The 18471-nt window shown below is 33.3% G+C and overlaps 4 protein-coding genes across 4 annotated transcripts; 3 read left to right on the top strand and 1 right to left on the bottom strand.

Moving 5' to 3' along the window:
- The first annotated feature begins 128 nt into the window (after window positions 1-128).
- LOC18595183 (uncharacterized) lies at window positions 129-791 on the top strand. Its single transcript, XM_007023015.3, has one exon. The coding sequence runs from the start codon at window positions 129-131 to the stop codon at window positions 780-782; it is 654 nt and encodes a 217-aa protein (XP_007023077.2). The 3' UTR covers window positions 783-791.
- Window positions 792-4124: 3333 nt separating this feature from the next.
- On the top strand, window positions 4125-4927 carry LOC18595184 (uncharacterized). Its single transcript, XM_007023016.3, has one exon. The coding sequence runs from the start codon at window positions 4157-4159 to the stop codon at window positions 4811-4813; it is 657 nt and encodes a 218-aa protein (XP_007023078.2). The 5' UTR covers window positions 4125-4156; the 3' UTR covers window positions 4814-4927.
- Window positions 4928-6394: 1467 nt separating this feature from the next.
- On the top strand, window positions 6395-15798 carry LOC18595185 (uncharacterized). Its single transcript, XM_018122740.2, has 14 exons — window positions 6395-6569; window positions 6768-6787; window positions 7106-7754; window positions 8601-8785; window positions 9217-9297; window positions 9369-9410; window positions 9510-9554; window positions 11745-11831; window positions 12217-12343; window positions 12483-12563; window positions 13817-13942; window positions 14236-14300; window positions 14925-15030; window positions 15406-15798. The coding sequence occupies exons 1-14, from the start codon at window positions 6395-6397 to the stop codon at window positions 15525-15527; spliced, it is 1911 nt and encodes a 636-aa protein (XP_017978229.2). The 3' UTR covers window positions 15528-15798.
- Window positions 15799-16459: 661 nt separating this feature from the next.
- LOC18595186 (patatin-like protein 6) lies at window positions 16460-18110 on the bottom strand. Its single transcript, XM_007023018.3, has 2 exons — window positions 17043-18110; window positions 16460-16950 (listed from the first exon to the last, which is right to left on the bottom strand). The coding sequence occupies exons 1-2, from the start codon at window positions 17967-17969 to the stop codon at window positions 16597-16599; spliced, it is 1281 nt and encodes a 426-aa protein (XP_007023080.2). The 5' UTR covers window positions 17970-18110; the 3' UTR covers window positions 16460-16596.
- Window positions 18111-18471: the final 361 nt, after the last annotated feature.

The raw sequence follows: 18471 nt of genomic DNA on the forward strand, positions 1-18471 counted from the left end.
ACAAAGTGATGACCACCGACTAACCTCCAGGTCTATAAATTTTGCAGGTCACTGTTCAAATTGAGTTCTTCTTGCACTCAAAGTTTTGCTCCCTGCTTTCCGTTCTGGTTACTTGCTCTGAAATTAACATGTCAGACGATTTCGAAACCTGTTGCCATGTATGGGATGTCGACTGGGAGGCCCCCGAGGATGAGTCATTCCCTTGTGCTACGTTTAGCATCAACATTCAGGCCAGGTTCACATCGGCTTCCGTCGATGACGAAGAAGGAGAAGAAGAAGAAGACCACGAACCCTGTTTTACGGAACCTGAAAGTGTTGTCTTTGAAATGACAGAGGAGGTGAGGGTCGACCGTTTGATGAACGAGAACGACAACGTCTCCACCGTGAGGGACATGCTCGTCTCCATGGATGTTCCCGTTCACGATTTCATGGTGGATAAGATCTTGGCCTGCGCTCATCGTATGGCAATGGCTCAACGGTACAGGACTCGAAAGGTATTGAGAATGCTTGTGGAGATCGAGGCTGTCGTCGATGAACTCCCGGATCATGATGATGATGATGATGAAGAAGACGAATCAGAAGAATCGGAAACGGCGGCATTAATGGTGGAGAAGCTGAGGAAAGTCGTGGTTGACAGGCCAAATAGTTGTTGCACAATCTGCCTGGAAGATTTCTTGGTGGGTTCGGAAGCCACAAGCATGCCTTGCTCTCATGTTTTCCATCATCACTGCATTCTGCCATGGCTATGCAAGAAAAAGCTTTGCCCATTGTGTCGTTCTTAGTTATTTAGTTGAATTAGGATTTTTTTTTCTTTTTTCTTTGTATTTTATTTCTTGAAATTGTTAATATTTCTTGATAAAGATTTAATAAAAAATGAAAGATAATTTTTATGAAGAGTAAATTAGGGTAGCAAATTGATATATGGCATAGTGTTTAAATAAACTCTTAAATTATTTAAGAAAATTTAAATAAAATTTTATTTTTTAATTACATTTAATCAAACCCTTATCTTTTTATATTAAGTTAAATAAATCTTTATGATTAATGATTAATTAATTATTATTAAATAAAATAAAACTTATCATTTCATATTCACGTGACATTGATGTGGAAGATAAAAAATATCACATGATCATGTTATCATATTCAATTAACATATTATATCAACATCAAATATGATATATCAATATGTTATATCATTATCAATCAAGATATTTTAGTATGTTATATCAGCATTACGTGACATAAAATGACAAAAAAATTTGATTAAGTTAATTATTAATTATAAGAGTTTATTCTGCTCAAAATAAAAATATAAAGATTTATTTGGTTTGAAATAAAAATATAAAAACTTGATTGAATGTAATAAAAGTATAAAAATTTATTTGAATTTTCTTTTGGATATTGCTCCTTGATATATTTTTATTGAAATAAACACTTAGGAAGAAATAGAGAAAATATATTTAAAATTAAAAATAAAACTTAATTTGATTTAAAAATTAAAATAAATTGAATTCTAACTTCTTTATTAAAAACAATAATGTTGGATATTTAAAACTGAATAAATGTGATTAATTAAGTCAAAATAAATTATTTTTCAGCTACTTCATTTCAAAGAGTGTCAGAATATATTTCAATAATATCAACAGGTCTCTACAATAAATCAATCGTAGCCTGATCAAGATTTGAAAATTGACCACGAATTACATATATAAGAAGTGGCTGATATCCTTGGTATAAAGCCTCTCAAAGAAGTTCACTGTTTGAGCTTTCAAAGCTTCTTGATCGTCACACTACGAGTCGTTTTGAGATAGAAATATCGAGTGTTTCGATAAGCAAATTTCAAATATTTAGCTTTGGATTTTTACATCTAGAAAATCTCTTATTGATGCCGAATCATTTCATATTCCAATCGGAGGGAGAATTCTAATTCGCTTAAATGCCGAGGACTTCTTTTCATTGCTTTTTCAATACCACATAATCTCACCAATATTCTTTTTTTTTTTTTCAATATCCAAACAATAATTTAAACAACATTACACGTTTAATTAACTATATAAGTTTGTTATTAATTGCATAAAATTAAAAAAATAATTAGGTTCCAAAATTATTATAATCTCACAACTTCTTTCTAAATATATATTTTATAATTTATACGAACAAAGATATATATATATTATAATTAATAATTTTATAAGTTATAATTTTTGTAACGTTAATACAAAATAAAAAGTAAATATGTTTATATATTTAAAGTATATATACCAAAAGTATATATATAATAGTAATTATATTTTTTTATAAATTAACACAATATATAGAGTATATATATTAAAATATATTACAAGTTAATGAATAATCATAATTTCATGAATTAATTTAATTAACAACATAAGTTTGTCTTTAATTACATAAAATTAAAAAAAAAACATAATCGAGTTTGGGTACTTAAGGGGTGGTACCTAAACCTGATACAAGTAATGAAATTATTACTCGAACTTGATTATAGGGTATCTTAACCCTATATAATCGGGTCGGGTATCTACAAGTACCTTGTAACAAGATACGCATCATCATCCCTACTTTTAATGCAGTGGCTCTTGGTTATGTACTTACTAATATTCACCTTATCTTTTATTAATATGGGATTCGTAACATTTTATTCCACCCAATTATGGGATGCCCTCATTGTGTTAGCGCTTTAGCCACTAATTTGAGTCTACCTCAACCCTTATAAAGAAGAGAAACCCTAACACTGATATGAGTCTACCTCAACCCTTATAAAGAAGAGAAACCCTTATACTGGTTTGAGTCTACATTGACCTTTGTATCTATCATGGAACTCTACATCAGTGAATATTTGAATTTGCTTTAATACTACTTGTCACAAACTCATATTTTCAATTCAAAACCGTACTTGATAAATGAAGGAAAACTCAAGTCTATATACTTAAAACCCACTTATCTTTTACTGACGTAGGATCCGTGACACTTGAATTAAGCAATTATTCGATATACTCTATCAAAGTATTGAATTTAGTCATTGAATAATAATTTGTATAAATCAAAGCTTATACATTTCTAAATTAACAATATTATCTAATCGCTAAATAATGTTAAAATTCTTCAACTGATATGACATTTGATTAAGTTGACTTAGCATTTTACTAATACGACGTTGAATGTAGTAACATGATATTTTACCAATAATGTAATTTCAGTGCTAACGTAGTATTGGCGTGATCTTGATTACGCACTTACATGGCATTAATTTTATTTGATCAATACAAAAATTTTATTTTTTTCTCTCCTTTCATTTTGGTTTTCTCTCGTAACCCCTTTAATAGTTCCAGCCAATTGTCGATCTAATTTTTTTGATCAAGGTCAAATTCAATGTCAGTTTAGGAACAAACATTGACGTGAACAAACCAAATTTGCCTCAAACACCTTAAGTGAATTAATAACTATTCATAAAAATGACATATATCAAATTGACTAATAATAATTAGTCAATTTATTAGTTATAAAGGTCTATTTGATTTAAAATAAAAATAAACGAGTTTAATTCAATGTATAAAAAATAAAAATAAAAATTTATTCACAATTTTTTTAATAATTTTAAAAAAAATTTAAGTATTATGCCATGATTGTTTTATTATTATTACACTCGGCACATTCATTATGTGGGTGGAAGAGAAAAAAATGGTTACTTGAAATAGAAAGAAGGAAAGAATAAAAAAGGAAAAAATAAAAACAAAATTATTTTTCAAAAGATTAAAACTTTTATTTTAGAATTTTTTTTAACAAATGAGATTGTGCCAAAAAGCCAAATTAAGAGCAGCTACCGCAAGAATGAAGGAGCCGCCAAGAAGGGTTCAACTTTCAAGCCCTTTCTTGAATTCGCCATTACTCCCTGGATGTAGGAGACTTGACAGAATTCCACCAGCGCAGTTGGATTGCATAAAGCCCACAGTTTCAACCCAATTCCAAGCATGGGCTCTTTCTTTTTTACTTCACAAAGCGATCAGCATCGACTTAACAACCCACTCACCTCCACCTCTATAAATTTTGCGGGTCCCTGCCCAAATTGAGTCCTTCTTCCACTCAAAGTTTCGCTCCCTGTTTTCCGTTCTTGTTACTTGCTCTGAAATTAACCATGTCGGATGATTTCGAAACTTGTTGCCATGTATGGGATGTCGACTGGGAAGCCCCCGAGGATGAGTCATTCCCTTGTGCTACGTTTAGCATCAACATCCAGGCTAGGTTCATATCGGCTTCCGTCGACGACGACGACGACGAAGAAGAAGAAGAAGACCACGAACCCTGTTTTACGGAACCTGAAAGTGTTGTTTTTGAGAAGACAGAGGAGGTGAGGGTGGACCTTTTGATGAACGAGAACGACAACGTCTCCACTGTCAGAGACATGCTCGTCTCCATGGATGTTCCCGTTCACGATTTCATGGTGGATAAGATCTTGGCCTGCGCTCACCGTATGGCGATGGCCCAACGGTACAGGACTCGAAAGGTTTTGAGAATGCGTGTGGAGATCGAGGCTGTCGTTGATGAACTCCCGGATCATGATGATGATGAGGAAGAAGAAGACGAATCAGAAGAATCAGAAACGGCGGCATTAATGGTGGAGAAGCTGAGGAAAGTCGTGGTTGACAGGCCAAATAGTTGTTGCACAATCTGCCTGGAAGATTTCTTGGTGGGTTCGGAAGCCACAAGCATGCCTTGCTCTCATGTTTTCCATCATCACTGCATTCTGCCATGGCTATGCAAGAAAAAGCTTTGCCCATTGTGTCGTTCTTAGTTATTTAGTTGAATTAGGATTTTTTTATTTATATTTTATTTCTAGTTGAATTAAGATTTTTTTCTTTTTATTTATACATATTTTTTATATACAATGGAGAAACAAATAAACTTATTATAGCACCCGAACATTTAATTCATTGATTAGTACATTATTTTCCTGCTTAAAAAGTAGAGTTCGAATCTCCCATTCTTCATATTGTCTGTAAATAAAATTGCACCAATACTAATTGGTGGAGAATTCGAGATATAAAACTTAAAAGAAGATTTTTATGATGAGTCTCAAACTCTTCAAGTAGTTTCTTAATACACTTTGGTTAGAAATTTTCTAGATAGTACTTTTTATTATTTATATTTTATTTTTTGAAATTGTTAATACTTCTTAATAAAGATTTAATGAAAAATAAAAGATAACTTTTATGCAGAGTAAATTATAGTAGCAAATTGATATATGTTTATTGAAATAAACACTTACAAAGAAATAAGGAAAACATATTTAAAATTAAAAATTAAACTTAATTTGATTTAAAACAAATTGAATTGTAACTTATCAAAGACAATAATATTGGATATTTAAAAGAGAATAAATGCAATTAACTTAATCAAAATAAATGTAATTAATTAACTTATTAATGTTTATCTTTTATATTAAATTAAATGCTCCTAATTAAATTTGATATCACGAGTTAAGTGCAATAAATTCAAGTAATAAAATTATCAAAAAAGTAAGAAAATAGTAATTATAATACTATAAAATTAAAAAAATTTACAATGTCCTTTTATCTATTTTCTATAAGTCATATTTTTTATTTAAAAAATTACTCATATTTTTATGAGTTTATATTTGATACAAAATTAGTGTACGAATTTTATAAACTATTCATGAATAAAATGTTATTGTCTTATTAATATATAAAATTAAAAAAATTAAGAATTTTCAAAAATAAATATTCATAATTTTAAAAAGACGTATTTTATTTTTTAAAAACTTTTAACTTTACATATTTTTAAAATGACATTATGTGATTAAATGATAGTTTACAAATTTTTTACATTGACAATATACTAAATATAAATAATTTTTGTTCATAATTTCTCTCTTTTTATCTTTTAATGTAATATATTTTAATGTAAACTACGAAATATCACTTTTCATAAATATATAAATATAAAAATGTAAACCTTTCAAAAATAACTTTTGTAAAAAATTTTTAATTTTTAAATTTATTTATTAATGAAATAATTATATATTAATATGCAAAATTTATGATAATGCATCAAATATAAATTATTTTTCCTATAATTTTATTTGTTTTTTCTCTTATAGCATGCCGGTGGGTTCCACCGAGAGGCTTTGTTTGTTGTACACCTGGTTTAATGCGAAACTCCGTCCCTATAAAATCCTCGAAGAAAGAAACAGAGGAAATCTCTGTTTTTCTCTGTCTCTGTCTCTGTCTCAGGTTGAAAACCAACGTGTTTAGTAAGTATTATTTCAAAAGAAACAAGGAAAGAAGAGTTAATTTTGTTTGGCGCAGGCCAGCAGCGATGGTTTTCAAGACAAACTAGCTGTACATGTAATGTAATGGCGGATTTCACAAAGAATTTGATAATGTCACGGTGTTCTCAATCTGTTCCCCTCTCCGAATCTGCCGCCCTTTCGGTGCTTCCTCAAAACTCCTTCCTCTTCTCCTTTCCCAACCTTCCTCTTCTTTCTCCTTCTCTTCTTCACCATGAGCTCTCCCAAACGACTTTCTCAGGTACTTTCTCTCTGCTTTTGGACTCAACTTCGCTACACTGACTTTGCTTCTTACTACTTTTGTTAATTGTTAAAGTAAGATAATTATGTTAAATTTGGTCTTAGCATTTTGCTCATTTGTTCATTTTAAGTTAACTGTATTGGTATTATTAATTACTTTTGTTTGTGAAATGTTTGAATCCTGATTATGTTGATCTAGAGGTTAAAGCATACCATGCGGTGATAATAATATGATGTTTTAGCTTAGTGATTGCAAAAAAGTTTTGGGTCTTTTACTTGCATGATATAGAGATTTGTACACCTAATGATTTGGAGTTTTTAATTAAAACGATTAGAGATGGAGCAATTTTGATTTATTAGAGTCAATCTCCATGTGAAGAGCCTAAGTTAATCTTAGACTCTTCATGTTACGAATCTTAGACCTTCAGTGGGGGATGAAATTAAATATTTAAACATCTCCTTAACTGCTCTTTGCTTTTTCCAGGGTAGATTTTTTTTCTATGTTATAAATTTTAATTATTTGCTTTTGGCTCACAGGAATCATATATTCGTACCCGAGAGAACCCTTACTTCAATGGCCTGTTAGTAAAAGATGGTGCTTTAATGGATAAATCTTCTAACTTAGAGTTTGGAGGAATTTTTGATATCCAGAAGATTTCTCAATCTACATCAGATATTGGTAACTCAAGGCTCGAAAACCTTGATTTGGATATCTCTGAAAAGTCCATGGAATCACCATTAGATGACTCAGTCTCAGATGTTATTCATCAACCATCAAGCCAAGCGTCATATGAGAGTTGGTCAAATGTTGTAAAACCAACTGCATCTGCATTCCCAAACATTCAGCCAGAGTCAAGCTTTCATTTCGGTGATCCAGGTGATTCAATCAAGGACTCCAGCAGCAGGACCTCTGAAATGGCTGATTCTTACCATTCTTCACTTTCTCTGATGAGACCTGAAATTGAAAATTCATATACGGTTAACAAAACAAAAACAAGCTTGTCAAGAATTCCACTTCCTCAGTCTGCAGCTTCATTTTATAATGGACACTCACCACGAATGGAAATTGTAGAATCATGTGAAAGCATTAAGAGTCTTAATATGTTTCTGAAGTCAAAAAGGGTTAAGGTCGATGCTGGTGTTCCAGGAAGATTCCTTCATACTGTTATTGGGCAAGATGTCTCTGGTAATCTCTGTGGTCTGCTCTTATCACGATAATTAAACAAAGTTCTTGAGTCTTAATGTCTCATTTCTTTGTTTGATGCCTATTACTTTTTCCACGTTATTTGCTTCTAACCAAAGACTCTGATTGAAGTAATTTTACTGCTTGTTTGATTTGTTAAGCCTAATCCAAATTCTTGATTATGTGCATGAAGCAGTAGGTGATAATGTAACATAAGCTTAGGCCTCAAACATTCTTTGGCATCATTGTTCTTGTGACTGCTTTTATAGTGGTTTCCATTCTTCACCCATATTTGAAAATCCCAAGTCTCTCTGAGAATTAATTAATGAATTATTGTTATTATTATTAATGTTAAAAAAATATTTGGCAAATTCATTAGGAGGCATTATTCTACAGTGTCAAGAAATTTAAAATCTTGGAATGAGTAGAAAATTTGACTTCCACAATCCTATTCATCTGCTTCTTGCCGTGAATGTCCTGAAATTCTTTTCACAGATAGCACCAACTTAAGATGCAAGTTGGTTTATCATTGTGCCAATTTGCAAGCAGCATTTAATTCATAAATGATGCCAACTTTTCAAGATTATACAACCATTAGTATAGATTTATCCTAAACCTTATAAATTTTCAGAATATGTAAAGCATCCATAATTTACATAACTTCTTTTATTTCCCATTTAAGTTCTTATTTTACAAGTTTAAGAATAAAATCTTTGTCACGGTAAAGAAACTGAAAAGTAAGAATATTATTATGATAAAGATGCTTGGGTTCTAAGTATGATTGGCAACCAGGTTGCAAATGGTCTATAATGAACTCACTAGTCTAATTACATATTTTTCAATTTTCAGATGTTGGATCTGTTGCAGCGGTGATCATGTATGCCTTCTACTTGAATGGAATGCTTGAAAGTCACCAATTCTGCACTGTGCCTGTCATCAACATGAAGAGGACAGAGCTGAATTCACATGCTGAACTAAAATGGTTGCTGGATTCTTGTCAAATTGATCAGTCATCCTTAATCTTTATTAATGAGGTATGTTAGATTCGACTTGTGAAACTCCTACATTAACGTTTTATCGTCTTCAAATTTGATGAGAACTACTTTCCCTATGTATGCAATTTGATGGCTTCTAGAAAAACTTATTAAGCTTAATTAATTCTCAATATCTAATCTGCTCAGTTGGATAAAATATCATATCTCACATTTAGTTTATATTATTCCTATGACTGGCCCAAAAATGAGTGCATCAAACGTTTCTTACAAGTGCTAACAGCTATTAGACACATAAGTTTAAATATCTGAGTAAATGGTTCTATTCTTTCATCTGCAGATCATGTCATGCATACCTAGAATTTAATTTAACTATTATAGACTAGAGTTGTAAAAATTTTAAAATAGGATTAAAGTTTAATTGTCAGCTTTAACTGAGAATTTCTTTCTTTTGATGGTGAAATCCTGAGCAGATCGATCTATCATATTATGACTTGTTTGGGAGTCTTAAGCTAGTTCTATTAAATGGTTCCAAGCTCCCGACTAAACAAGAGGTAACATTTCTTCCAAAAGTAACTTTTACCTGTTGACCATCAGAAATGATGTATTTAGCTTCCTTGTACAGGCACTAAAAGAATCAGTAATCGAAATCTTTAATTGCCCAAAGGTACATAGACAACTCAGTTTGGTTAACATTTCATGCCTTCTTTGTTTCCTGCAAATTTGAAAAAAAATGGAATGATATACTTTTCACTTCTATTTACAGGGTGAACGTGTGTACCGTTGGGTTGAGAAAGTTACTGTGGGGCAGGTATGCCTTGAGAATTTACATTGTGTTATTTTTTTAATGTAATTATTACTTATTCATATTTTATCAGGATCACTTTCTGGGAATAAGTATTGATGCTCGTTCATTTTCTTGATTTGTTACACCCATGTTCTTGAGTTTTGTGATGTCATATTATGATGTTGCTGGGATGTGGCTTTGAATACGGAGAATTACTAGAAGCTGTTACTAGACTTCAGAATACAAAGTTCTTTTCTAGTTATTAAACCAGCCAAGTTGATTAGGATGGAATCTTTGTTGTACCTGTGATCTCTTGAGGTCTTATCCAGTCAAGAAATGGATATAAACATAAAATAAAAAATCAAAAGCATAAGGAAAAAAAAAGAACAAATGATATTCTCAGATATGTGGAACAATCGTAAAGATTACTTACAATAATAATTGGAACAATTTTAACTTTCACTTATAAAGATTGAGGTGCATTAATCATTTCTCTGAATTGGGAATTGGCTCATGGCTGGACATATTTAGATTGTTGTCCTGCTTTTTGAATTATAATTTAATTAAAATTCTTAAAGTGTTGCATAATTTATACATGAATGGAGTGTTGGATTTTTTTTTTAATTTTTATTTTGGAAGTAACAATTCTAGAAGTTTAAAGCTGATGAGAATGAGATTTTAACACCTAGCATTAGGGGCGCCAATGTGCAGCTGGGTTTATAGGATATCTAGTATAGTTACTCTAGTATCATTGAGATAGCATGCATTCAAGCTATATTTGATTCATAGGAGGCCTTATCACAGATGTAACATAAAGATACCTTTTGCACATAAATCCAATTCAAGATGTTGTTAATATTACCTGTTATTTATAATGATCTTGTTTTTTTGGAGTTTCACCATGTTGTCACTATTTATTGAGACCTGCACCTGGTGTTCATAGTGTTATACATTTGAGTCCATTGTTCCCTTAAGTGTTATAAGGATTATATTTCCTTTTCTCCTTTCCCTTCCATGTGAAAACTAATGCTAGGAAGGATTCTTCTATACTTGAATGCTATGGAAAGCATGGCCCAATCGGAGCTTATTGATCCAATTAGTTCACCCAAGTTTATAATAGTTTGCTTGGTTAACTCTCTTCAGGAAGGATTTTGTCAATAAATTGCAGTTTACAGTCCTGGTCAAAATATTGTCATCCAAATCCATCTTGTCAAGAATGTGCTTTCCAATCTCCAATGTTAACCATGCATCAACTGAAACTCGTGTAGTACAATGCTAAAAAAGAGCTAGATATGAAAGAGGGCAAAAAATGAATCTTTTCTTAGCATTACTAGGTTTCTGCTTTCATCTTTTTTTTTTTCCTCATTGTTTGCTTTGTTTTCAAATTTTGTTATTAAATAACAAAGTTTTTATGGAATTTTTTCATAAATTTTAAAGTAGAAAACTAAAGAAATACATCTAGGAAATCAGGCTTTATGGAACAAAAAGTAACAGAGGATAAGAATATAATAATTGTAAAGATAAATAAAATATATTATTTGAACTATAAAAAATATAATGTACTTTTCATTCATGCATTCATATTGTATTAACTATAACTTATAAAATATGATTTTGATTTTGTAACTTTAAAAAATTTATAAGTAGCTGTTGCCTTTTTGGTTTTTTATATGTTTAAATAACTTTTATATCATATTAGTTAATCTATACCCACTTTTTATTGTTATGCTGTATTTAAATTACATAATTATTATGGTTGAAAATACCTATTATGTATATTTTCTCTTCTCTTATAATTATGTTTTATTATATAATTGTATATTTTGTTTAACGTGAGTATTTATTATTATACAAGAAAAGTATTCACAAGAATAAAACTGTTCATATTCGAGCATCATTTGGTCTCTTTCGAATTGTGCAAGGGTGGAAATATCATTTTCGAAAGCAAAACAGTAGAAGTTCTTGTTTCCAGTGATATCCTTTTCCTTCTTAAAACAAAAACACACTATCAAACACATTTTGTTGATGTTAAAGAATGCGTGACAAACAGAACTTAAGAACATAAACCTCTCAAAACAACACCTAAGAAGTTGGTTTTTATAATTTGTCATATATGTATTCATATAAACTTTCTTTGTTCTTAACTTTTAAATCTATTCTGTGGTTATGAAATAGTCACGGGGATCTTGTTGTTTTACCCATGCATGTATGCAGGAGTGCTCACCTTGTACACTTATTGCTGAAAAGTTTGCAATGACCTCTCCTGAGATTTTGGCAGGACAAGGATTCAGCCGACTTTTGGTAGTTACTGCTATTACTCGTGAATTTTCAAAATTCTTGCTTCTTTTTCCTCTCTTTGCCTTTATGGTTTGCTATATTCTATTAACTAATCTTTTCCTATTTATGTGTCAAATGATTCAAGAGTGATATACTTACTATGAAAGCAACTAGCACGTATAAATAAAGCATCCACTTGCACTTTGCAAGCAGTTAAATAAAATGTTGCCTATTATTTCTGGTTAACATAATTAGCGGTAAATATTTAATTTCTAAGTTTCTTTTTAATAAAACTAAAATGTGAAAGTTAAAATAACATTAAGCGCTGAAAATGAAAATGTCATGAAGCAAAGTCAAATGATGAGCAGCTGAAAATTCAATTACATTACCTTTTCAATTTTTTGTGCAGTTAGCTGGCATCCTGCTAGACACTGGAAATTTATCAAGCCCTCAATGTACTTCCAAGGATAAATACATGGCTACATTGTTGATTAATGGTGCTGGTCGTTTTGGATGCAATGGCCTGTACCAGATATGTAAGTTCTTTTTTGTCAATTTATCCATGTACTCCCACTCTCCCCTGAAAAAAAAAAAAGTTACTCCACTCCATTCCCTATTCCAGGTCTTCTTTACTCTTGTAGGCTAATATTTGGATCTACAATTCATGATTTGCAGTGCGATATAAACTATATGATGTCTCTGAGCTGGGAGTAGCTGATATTTTGGGAAAAGATTTCAAGAAGTGGACAAGAGTAGGTATGCACTTGCCCTTTAACTAAATTTATTTGAATTTTTTCCACAAAGTTTTCGTACAGACTCTTGGCATCCAGCTACAGTTTTAAGTATCAATAGTACAGAGTGAGAAAATGTTCTAAAGGTACACTAATGGAGTCATCATAAAGCTTAAGCTTCTGAGCAGTTTCACCTTACTGAGGAAGAAGATATTATATATTAGGGCGTTCATTTTATGAGGTAGATTAGGTCAATTTAATGGCCAGCAATTAGAGAATTGATTACCGGACTTTAGTAGGACTGATAGCATAAGTAAGTTCAGCTTTATTTCTAGTTGAGCAAAGTTTGGGTTTCAATTTTTCAAGTTCTTTTTTTTTAAAAAAAAAAAAAAGAGTTTTGCCTATGTACTTGCATGCAAATGATATAGCTTGCAAAAGGCCCACTCACGAAAAACAGGCATTTGCAGAAGCTGTTAAGCCCTTTTTCAAAAAATAAAAATGAAATAATCCTACAAACACCCTCATGAATTTGGAATTAAGAATGATAAAGACAATCAAAAGATTAAGAAAATCATGTATAAAGATCAAAAGTATCTGGAACTGTTGTCTTTGTTTAATGTTAATTGTCTTTTGGACCAGGCTAAAATAGCTATATCAAGTTATCAAGAAGTATTATATGATGTAGACAAATTTGAGGAAGTATATCTACTTTGGATTATAGTGGGTTAGGGCAAGAAATTTTGGGATTTTGGTGTTTCTGGCTGAGGTAGAGATTGGGATAGGGTTTAGGAATTAGGAATAAAGTAGGGTTTGATTCAATTGAGAATTAATCTAAAAAGAGGGCTGGAATCAAAAGTAGTGGCTTCTGGCAGGTTTTCAAACTCCGAATCCCACAAAATTTGGGGGTAATCCTCCTAAAATCCACCTGTCAAAAAAGAAAAGAAAAAGAATAACTACCAAGATCACTTCCCTTGGATTGAAAGAATTTTTTGGTTCATGAAGAACGCATGACCTTAGCCTTTGGCTTCTAAAGAGGTCAACTTTATCCAATCTGTTGATGCGTCATCACTAAAATGATACTAATTGCTCACATGATGCAAGCATATTTGTTTTTACAGTGCACATGGAGTTATACATGTAAATTTAGTTCTACCTGTTGATTGGCTTTTCCTTGAAATACATAATATTTTTTGAGAATATATTCCTTGTGGATACATGGAGCTTTGTCCTGTATTACCCATTTAATTGCTTTTTGCTAATTTGGAGTTATTAAACCAGGCAAGCTAGACAATGCTGGTTCAAGGTTAATGGTTGCACATGTTGGGATGAGTTCTATTGGCATTTCACTGCAGCAGCTTCTTGCACATGGCAATGCCTCAACTCGGGAAATAAGACTTTTTCAGCGTGAGTTATTAAATATGAAATCAATACTAATTTACATTTTTGGTTGCAAGAACATTATATTTGATACAGTCTTTACTGCTTGGCTGCTACCTCTTGGGGAACTTGAGGATCTTTACTTCAAGATTCTACGTTTAATAACTTGCTTTTAACTAAACCTCTGAGCAACCTGTCATTGTTGATTCCATCTTAGATTTTTTTCAACAAAAACATTTAAGCATCTACATTTTCCCTTCATTGTTTTTAGTGTGGAAAAGACCTCTAACTTTTTTTAAATCCTTGCCATGAAATCTCAGAGATGGAGAAACTTCGTCTGCTCATGATTGTTTCAGGCTATTATGATCAACAGAAGAATTTCAAGGTTTGGATTCTCGTAAAATCATTTATTTATTGAACTTTTTCTAGAGAGTTATTTTATTGGCAAGCTGTCAATATATAACTTGAAATTGGAAAATTTTAACCTATAGTTAAGAATTTGTGAGCTATGTTTTTGAGTATTATGATCTACTGGAGAAGTTCAACTTCCAAAGATATTCATACAAATAATGTATTTAATTAATTAGATTGGCCAGGTAGTATTTCCAACAGATCAGTTAATGCGACTGCTGGTTGAGAACTGCAATGGTTTAACTCCTTATGGACTTTGCTAGAAATTTGCTGATATTTGTCTGACTGAACTGGTATGCAAATACTACCATTAGCAAAATACAATGACTGATCAGATACAGTTGTTAGCTTTACAAATTTAGCTGTGATCAGATATTTGATCAAGATCTTATGGTGGTTGGGATTCTTGTCAGATTAGAGGGTACAAATAATCTTTATGATAACGATAACATGCAGAAACATCTTGGGTCCGATACTTTTCATGCCTACTATTGTTGCCCTTTAAGTCTTGATTTGAGAGTTCATTCGTGCAAGTCTCTATCCTTAATTATGAGGAAAGTGGCTTTACTTAACTATATCTTATGTCTGATTAATCTAGAGAGAAATACTAGTCTCAACCGAATCTGTGGAGGTCATGAAGAACTCACTTTTCTTCTTCAATTCGAATGCTTCACAACTGCCTCTCAAAGTTCTTTATCAACCAGGTCAGTTTTGCTGCAAAAAACGCTCTATTCCAATGAATTTTTACAAGACTATTAGCACAATGACTCACATATAAACAAGACTATTGGCGTATTCTTAGTTCTATCTCCTTAAGAAGTCTTTAATTTGTGGACCAGCAACCTAACCTACTTGCAGACAACACACAATTGAAATATCTTTAAGATGATGCTTCATTGGTTTTAGACGATACAATAACATGACCTTGACACAGAGCAGACAATTGTTCCTATATCAGACTAATTCGATTTAAGCATGCTGTACTTTGATAGAGCATGCACAATAAGCTTAAGCTGCATCTATTGAATATTGATGCTTATTTTTCTCTTTTTCCCAACTTCTTCCTTATGGCCATGCAGAACTTGGAGAAGACATGAGGGCCTTTGAGATTGACAAGGTTACATCAAGGAAGACGATAGAGCGCCTCCTGGAAGAGTTTGGGGGCACAGCCAAGGTTAATGCAGCTTCACAACCAAAATAACATGAATATTATGGAGATTGATTGGTGCAAAAAGGGCAAACCTTGACTGGAAAACAGAAAAAGGGGCATGAAATTCAAAACAACAAAGATCAAAGATGCATTTGGACACTTATTTTGGAGGCAAGGAGTTTTGATTTCAAATTTAGTTTAAATTGTGCAAGAAACTGAACAAACATTAAGTTTTAAAGATTCTCTTAAATTCATAGATTCGTTTGAGTGTTTCCCCAGATTCTTAGATCATGAAATTCCTATCTAAAACAACTTTCCAATGTGTCAGCAATCCAAGAAGAACAGTGATTGGGTTTGAAATGTTATTATTGAATGTAAAAGGTTCTTCTGATAAAAGAAGAGGAAGTGCTGTAACAAGTAAAGCGAAATGCACTAAACACGACAGAAAAAAAGATAGGAGCAGTCTACTATGTGGCAAGAGGTGAGGGATACAAGTCAGGGAACGTGTAGAGAAACTGTACGGTATAGCACGACGGGAAGAACTCAAAGAAAAGCTATTGGAGAGAAAGTTTTCTTTAGAACAGTAGTTGTGCGGAGATCCACAAAACTTTACAAAATAAAAAGAAAAAAAAAATAGCAGAGATATTATAAAATGATTAATCATTCATTCCATAAATTTTGTGTCTGGAATATGATACTAATACTAACACACAACAGCAGTGGGTTTTTGTCCAACACCAACAACACAAAACAAGAAAACGACACCGCTTTTCTGATTTGATTCTATTTAACTCCATGTATACACACGGTCACCAACAAACTAAAAATTTGTCTAACTATACAAATAATACAAGCTCTTCCCACCCACCAACCACTCCAAAAATAACAAAAAAAAAAAAACTCCAATAATAATAATAATAATAATTAGAGTTTACAGCTCAGCTCGGACAGCACATCGACAATTTTATAATTTATCTCGAGCGGCAGCGACTGAATTCCGTAAATAAAAATCTTCTGTCTTCATTTGACGTTGCTTTTCATAACTTTAAGGTAAGTAAAATTATGAAAGTTACCATAAAATTATGAAAGAGATATCGAATAAGACAGGGAATTGAGAGTGTCAGCATGAAGATTGTGTTGACACGGTGGTGGCGGAGGCCGATGATGTTCTTGGTGAGGCTGATGCTTGCGGTTGTTTCAAAACCACCGTCGGCAGGATGCTTGTTTTCCTCCTTTCTTGCTCCTTGATCAACTCACCGCCGACCATCTCTATTCTCTCCAAGTTGGTCACCTCACTCATCTTCTTCCCTTGGAACAGGACTGACTCCACGTTTCTCTGTGCCAGCATCTCTTTGGCAATGCTGCTCAATGCCTCCCCAGTTGCACTACTTTTGGGGACGAACCCATTTCCCTGGATCCTCACATAGTTGCTCTTTCGGTATTCGCCGAATGCCATGGAGACTGCTTGATCAACCTGTAAGTTTAACAATGGAATGAATTAGCCTCACAGTTGATAACTAGAAGTGGCAAACTGTAAAAAGTGATCATTAGAGAGGAATTACTTACCATATCAGAAGTTCCTTCGCCGGCTATTCTAAGGAAGCTCCTCGGCCGCTGCGGAGTAAGATTGCCGGAACCGAAATCCGACTCTCCGTTCCCCAAAGACAACACCAAGAGATCCTCCACGCTATTACAGAACGGAAACTCCTGCTTATTGTTCAGCACGTGTGTCATCGCTGCTGCCGTTGGGTTGTTCATCGCCACCCCGCCTTCAACGGCAACGATCTTCGTCCTCTGGTCCACCGATCTCATTTCTACCGCCCCCGCCACCGTCGGATCAGCCGACGTAGCAAAACAGACGTCCTTCATCTTGAAATCGTAGCCGTCCACTTCCAATGCATCAGCGCGGGAAAACAAGAATGGCGCGTGGGTGGAGAGATCGTAGCAGGGAATCAGAACTGGCTTCAACGTGTCTTTCAACGTGAGCTCCCCGAATGTTTTGCTCAGCAGTTTCTCCACCTTTGATGGACGAAAAATTCGACCTAATATTCCTTGAGACGATGTCGGAAAAAGTTTCCGACGATTTTTTACAAGGAAATCAAGAGCTTCGTGAGCAGAAAAAATCGGAGAGCCATTTTTACCGCGAGTAAACAACAATGCGGCGAGGACTCCACCTGCTCCGGAGCCTGCAACGACGTCGAAATAATGGGCGACGTTGGCATTTGGATTTCCTGATTTCCGACGAAGAAAGTTCTCGAGACGAACGAGGGATTGGGCTGCCAATATCCCATCGGAAAAGCTGCCGCTGTCGATGGAAAGGATTCTAACCTTCCCAGTCACTTGTTTCCCAGATTTCATTTCTTGGAGTTGAATGCTTTGATGGGGTTTTGGTTCATCGGCGTCGACATTGTCGTACCCAAACAGAAACCTGTTTTCCAGGATGGAGAAGATTTGGTTAGTGAGGCTGTCGTCGACTTCCTTCAAAAGAGCCATTGAGTCTCTCAAACTATCACTCTGCTGGAAAACGAAACCTGCTTGCTATAACAAATCACAGAACCAAGAAAGGAACAAAGGGTTTCGTTGGATTGGGATTGTGAACAGAAAACGGAGAATAGAATTGGAATTGGAACTGGAATTGGATGGCGACGACAAGGTGACTGGAGAGCCAAGGTATATATAGAGACAGAAGAATAAAAGTAAATTAAATTAATAAATAAAATGTGAATTCGATAAGGAGAGAGTTAGGAATTCGTGCATGCAATTATTATTAAATTAAATTACATTTCATGAACAGTCCTGGAACATTCTTTATGCCATTGCTGACGATTAATCGGCAGACAGGGGACGAGTTTTTGCGGCCATAAATTAATAAATTACTTTATTACAAGTACTGCTACTCTGTTTTCTGAGTACTGCCTACAGTCCTGTCCGATTTTAAATTGAAAATTTTGTGCGTTGCATTCGGACTGTGTCTGTGGTCACAACTCGGCGGCCC

This window comes from Theobroma cacao, chromosome 6 (genome assembly GCF_053813885.1).
Source record: "Theobroma cacao isolate CCN51 chromosome 6, ASM5381388v1, whole genome shotgun sequence".
NCBI lineage: Eukaryota > Viridiplantae > Streptophyta > Magnoliopsida > Malvales > Malvaceae > Theobroma > Theobroma cacao.